Genomic DNA, 5,963 nt, shown 5'->3' on the forward strand with positions numbered 1-5,963 from the left:
ATTGCAAAATGCTTGTCCAACGATTAGTGCTTTCGAAAATAATATGCAAATCTATTTATTATCTATAATTTACAATAAATCCTCCTCAATGACGAGACACCGAGAAATTATATGAGAAATTGTCAAACACGTAGTATCAAACTGGAATGGATCCACCTGCACTGTTGCACAACTTCGTAGCTATTAGTATGGCCTTTCTCAAAATAAGTGCATGAGTAAAAAAAGGATTTTATTATTTTAACAGCCATGAAATCGTCAGTGTATTGGAAAATATATAGGCATAACAACTAAAACTATAATAAACAAAGGCTTTAATATATATATAATAAAATAAGGCTTTATTTGGTATAAATAAGAGCACTTTTCAGGCAGAGTTGATTTTTATAACTACATTTTTGGAACGGCAACAATTTAGGAGAAATATTGCAACACTGATTTCGATTGTGAATTGCAGATCTCTTAACTTTTAAAATTATTAATCTTATTTGAGTCTTGCAGTATTTTTAATGATATCTAATAAATAAATAAATAAAGATTTTATTTAAAATTCCCATTCAATTCTAGAAAAGATGATCCAAGCAGAATTGTTTTTGATGTCAGCGGAACATGTGGCAACACAGTAGCGCTGAATATCTAGGTGCCAGAGTTGTAATCGGTAATTGCAAAACAGAAAAAAAGCAAGAGGCGAAGAGGAGCTGGAGACTGTTTGTTCTGTAAAGAGAAAAAATTATAAATTTTATTTAAAACAAATTGGAGGCGGCAGCAAAATATAGCGTCAAAAATGTCACATCATTACGTGGTTACGGCGCAGAAGCCGACAGCGGTCGTTAGTTGCGTGACCGGTAAGTGGACCTACGGGTCCCAAAATATATATGACAATTTCGGGGTAATGCCGCGTCCTAGGCATGCTAGACTAATTTGTTGAAAACTTACTAAATCTTATTTTAACTTTAATCGGAGAAGCCACATGCGTAGTTAATCTAATTGCTGAGAACATTTCTCCCGCCCAGAATCTACAAGGCGTGCTTACCCGAACGGGAAGCCGGCATGTTTTTAATAACAACAACAAAACATCTTCCTCCTAGGTTATTCATCAATGCTTTTTCACTATATATTTTCTAGGCAACTTTACATCGCCAACCGATTTAAATTTGATCATCGCTCGCAACAGTCAGTTGGAAATAGATTTGGTAACACCAGAAGGCTTGCGTCCGTTGAAGGAAGTAAATATAAATGGCCAGATATCAGTCATGCGGCATTTCCGTCCTCAGGTTAGGTGCAACTCTGGAAATAATGATTTTTTAATATACTCAATTGTGTTACATTTTATAGGACAGTAAAAAAGATTTGCTCTTTATACTTACGTTGCGATATAATGTTATGATTTTGGAATGTCGAATGATTGGTGACCAAATCAGTGTCATAACAAAAGCGCATGGCAACGTGGCGGATCAGGTAAGCATACCTACCGAAGGTGGTGTAATAGCAGTAATTGATCCAAAAGCACGCGTTATCGGAATGTGCCTATACATGGGACTGTTCACCATCATTCCTTTGGATAAGGAGACAAGCGAATTGAAGGCGACTAATTTACGGTAAGTACCACATTTCTTCAACATGACCAAGAATAGAATAACATATTTTTATTTTAGCATGGACGAGCTGAATGTTTATGATGTAGAATTTTTATATGGTTGCATAAATCCAACTATCATCGTTATACACAAAGATGTTGATGGACGTCATGTTAAGACGCACGAAATCAATTTACGTGACAAAGAGTTTATGAAAATTGCCTGGAAGCAGGATAATGTGGAGACTGAAGCAACAATGCTGATACCAGTGCCAACACCATTGGGTACGGTATATATCGGGCAATATAATTAATATCTAATTGTATTATTGTGTCATTAATCAATTTCTTCACTGCTTACTGTTAGGTGGTGCCATTGTAATTGGTCGGGAATCTATTGTTTACCACGATGGAAATAGCTACCATGCTGTAGCACCTTCTACATTTAAAGTGAGTGCCGAAATTTATTCAACAGTTAGACACGTATTCTATGGTTTATTTTGTTTATTAGCAAAGTACTATTAACTGCTACGCACGAGTAGATAGCAAGGGCCAACGCTATTTGCTGGGCAATATGTATGGCCAGCTGTTTATGTTATTCTTGGAGACTGTAGACAATGGTAAAGGCGGAGTTTCCGTTAAAGAAATAAAAGTGGAGTTGCTAGGTAATTTACATTAAATAATTAAACATAATAGGTGCTAAGTTATTCCTTTTTAAGGTGAAATATCCATACCGGAGTGTATAACATATTTGGACAACGGATTTCTTTTCATTGGCTCGAAGCACGGAGACTCTCAGTTGGTGCGCTTGAGCACAACTGCGAACGAAAATGGCTCTTACGTTATTCCGATGGAGAATTTCACCAGCCTAGCGCCTATTCTTGATTTAGGTGTGGTAGATTTAGATCGGCAGGGCCAAGGACAAATTATAACATGCTCTGGTAGTTTTAAAGATGGATCACTTCGAATTATTAGGTATAATTAACTTTTTGCACACAATTTAAATACGATTTTAATAACATACAATTTGTTAGAATCGGCATTGGCATTCAGGAGCACGCCTGTATTGATTTACCAGGTATAAAGGGTATGTGGTCACTTAAAGTAGGTATAGACGATAGTGTTTTTGAAAACACATTGGTGCTGGCCTTTGTGGGTCACACACGAATTTTGACGCTGACTGGTGAGGAAGTTGAAGAAACAGAAATACCAGGCTTTATTAGTGATCAGCAAACGTTTCATTGTGCCAATGTTGACTACGATCAGGTAAATAAAGTGCTCTTAAATGGGCCTAACCACTCGTGGGCTATAGTATGTAATTATTTATTTTATAACTAGATTATACAAGTAACACCACTCACGGTACGTCTAGTAAAAAGTAGTACTAAAAGTTTGGTAGGTGAATGGCAGCCGCCAGATGATAAACGTATTGGTGTTGTGTCATGCAACGCATCACAGATTGTTGTTGCCTCGGCATGCAATGTCTATTACATTGAAATCGAAAATTGCTGCTTAGCTGAAAAGTCTCACAGGGCATTGGAATATGAGGTCGCTTGTTTGGACATTACGCCACTAGAGGAGGGCAACAGCAAAGCTAATCTCGTCGCAGTTGGCTTATGGACAGATATATCTGCTGTGGTTCTATCACTGCCGAAACTGGGAACTATGTACACCGAAAAGTTGGGAGGCGGTAATAATTTGTAACTTAATTTTTTTCTTTGTGTATTTAAACTTTTCTTACATGCAGAAATTATACCACGCTCCATTTTGATGACCACCTTCGAAAGCATACATTATTTGCTATGTGCATTGGGTGATGGTTCCATGTTCTATTTTATTTTAAGCAAAGCGGACGGCCGCTTAAGCGAGAAAAAGAAAGTTACATTGGGAACACAACCCACCACATTGCGTACTTTTAAATCATTTGCGACTACCAATGTGTTTGCCTGCTCCGATCGTCCCACTGTTATTTATTCCTCAAACCACAAATTGGTGTTTTCAAATGTGAATTTGAAAGAAGTAAATCATATGTGCTCCTTGAATGCACAATCGTACCCGGACAGTTTGGCTTTGGCCACCAAAAACTCTGTGATTTTGGGCACTATCGATGAGATTCAAAAGTTGCATATTCGTACTGTACCACTTGGTGAGGGTCCACGTCGCATTGCTTATCAGGAGAGTTCGCAGACTTTTGGCGTGGCAACATTGCGAGTCGATGTGCAAGGACGAGGTGGGCCAAAGCCAACAAGGCCAAGTGCTTCAACGCAGGCACAGAATATCACCTACGCTTCAAACATAGTACCCAAACCGGGTGGTGGTAATACGGCAACTACAAATGCCGAAGTTGGCCAAGAATTGGATATAAACAATTTATTGATAATTGATCAGAATACGTTCGAAGTGCTGCATGCGCATCAATTTATGCCTTCAGAGAGCATAATTTCCTTAATGTCCGCTAGGTTAGGTGATGACCCGAATACGTATTATGTGGTATCTACCGCGCTCATTTATGCAGATGAGCCTGAACCTAAAGTGGGTCGCATTATTATTTTCCACTACAACGAAGGAAAATTGACACAGGTGGCCGAAACAAAAATTGATGGCTCATGTCACTCACTGGTTGAGTTCAATGGCAAAGTGTTGGCGGGTATAAACAGTTTTGTACGCCTTTATGAATGGACCAATGAAAAAGAATTGCGTATGGAATGTAATATTCAGAACAATATTTCCGTTTTGTATTTAAAAGCCAAAGGTATGGCATTGATTAGGTGTACGAATCGAATGAAAATAACTGGATATGTTTTATAACTAATCAATACAGGTGACTTCATTTTGGTTGGCGATTTGATGCGCTCAATGACTTTGCTGCAGCATAAGCAAATGGAGGGTATTTTCGTGGAGATATCACGTGACTGCGATCCGAAGTGGATGCGCGCTGTAGAAATCTTGGATGATGACACATTTTTGGGCTCGGAAACTTATGGCAACCTTTTTGTGTGCCAAAAAGATAGGTAACTCTGAGACAAAGCCATCACAACAACACACTTTATATGTTTTTTTTTTTCATTAGTGCCGCCACCACGGACGAGGAGCGTCAGTTATTACCTGAAGTTGCACGTTTCCATTTAGGCGATGTTGTTAATGTATTCCGCCATGGTTCGTTAGTGATGCAAAATGTAGGTGAACGCACTACGCCCAATCAGGGCTGTGTGCTGTATGGTACCGTGAATGGCGCTATAGGCATTGTTACACAAATACCGCAAGAATTCTACGATTTCCTACATAGCCTTGAAGAACGTCTAACGAATACCATTAAATCTGTGGGGAAAATAGATCACTCCTATTATAGAAGCTATCAAACAACACAGAAGACGGAGCCGTGTGAAAACTTTATCGATGGCGATTTAATTGAAAGTTTCCTCGATTTAAGCAGAGATAAAATGAAAGAAACAGTTATGGGTTTGGAGGTAAATTGATAAAAGAACTTAGATATTGAGCTTTTTATCTAATTGGTAAAATTTTTTTTTACAGATTACATTAAACGGCGAAAAGAAGGAAGCTGACGTTGACGATGTTATTAAAATTGTCGAAGACCTTACGAGAATGCACTGAATTACGCATTTTAATGTTAGTTTGATTTTTCTGCTATTGCAATGTCCCTATGTCTATATCGATACAAAAAGGTTTTCGATGAATTAATTAATTGAATGATTTGTTTAACAAACATGAAAGAGAAAAATATTAATTGTATCCGATCGTTAATATTAAAACTCTAAAGTATGCATTGGTTTTATTTGTTTTAATGCTTACGGGTTTAACTTTTTACTCCTCCTACTACCATTTGATCAATCTCTGATCTGAGCCAACACCCAAAACTAATAGAAATGGCAAATCTCAAAGCTTATAATAAAAACTATTTGCCGCTCGGAGACTGCTTAAAACTATTAGCAGAATCTATTGCTTATCATTCCATACTCGGCAAAATCCGCCACCAAAGGCTGTGTTCAGAAAAAACCTCAAAGCATCGGTCTCTTTTATTTACATATAAACTATAATTGATGGAAGTTCCTGACTTGCTCAACTAAGTTCCAATTCGGTGTTTATCCGTTGTTGCGCATATTGAACGCATCCATCAATTATAGTTTATAAATGCATCTGTAACCTCACGATACTGATACCGGAAACTCTATGGATCGCGTCCTCTGACGTCACCCGCTTCCTCAGCCTCAGGCATGTCATTTCCGAGGATGAAAGGGGCATCACCAAGTATGGTTATTCAACTGGATCTATGCGGCAGAGTGATTGAAAATTGGGTTACTCGGTTCCGCGGAACCATAGCGACATTCGAGGGCCTTTAAAAAAAAAAAAGTATTGTTTAGAATTTTTTCTA

At 38.0% G+C, this 5,963-nt stretch overlaps 1 protein-coding gene across 1 annotated transcript; it reads left to right on the plus strand.

Moving 5' to 3' along the window:
- The first annotated feature begins 682 nt into the window (after positions 1-682).
- On the plus strand, positions 683-5,362 carry LOC118752520 (DNA damage-binding protein 1-like). Its single transcript, XM_036487430.1, has 13 exons — positions 683-842; positions 1,123-1,271; positions 1,333-1,595; positions 1,653-1,858; positions 1,941-2,023; positions 2,085-2,238; positions 2,293-2,548; positions 2,608-2,839; positions 2,912-3,263; positions 3,321-4,325; positions 4,395-4,584; positions 4,644-5,040; positions 5,105-5,362. The coding sequence occupies exons 1-13, from the start codon at positions 782-784 to the stop codon at positions 5,183-5,185; spliced, it is 3,429 nt and encodes a 1,142-aa protein (XP_036343323.1). The 5' UTR covers positions 683-781; the 3' UTR covers positions 5,186-5,362.
- The last annotated feature ends 601 nt before the right edge of the window (positions 5,363-5,963 follow it).

Source organism: Rhagoletis pomonella, unplaced genomic scaffold, assembly GCF_013731165.1.
Source record: "Rhagoletis pomonella isolate Grant_MI unplaced genomic scaffold, Rhpom_1.0 Rhpom_scaffold_01594, whole genome shotgun sequence".
NCBI lineage: Eukaryota > Metazoa > Arthropoda > Insecta > Diptera > Tephritidae > Rhagoletis > Rhagoletis pomonella.

Coding starts and splice junctions, on each gene's coding strand:
- LOC118752520 (XM_036487430.1), top strand. CDS start 782: ATGTCACATCATTACGTGGTTACGGCGCAGAAGCCGACAGCGGTCGTT. Junction 843..1,122: donor GGTCGTTAGTTGCGTGACCG/GTAAGTGGACCT, acceptor TATATTTTCTAG/GCAACTTTACATCGCCAACC. Junction 2,549..2,607: donor GGATCACTTCGAATTATTAG/GTATAATTAACT, acceptor ACAATTTGTTAG/AATCGGCATTGGCATTCAGG.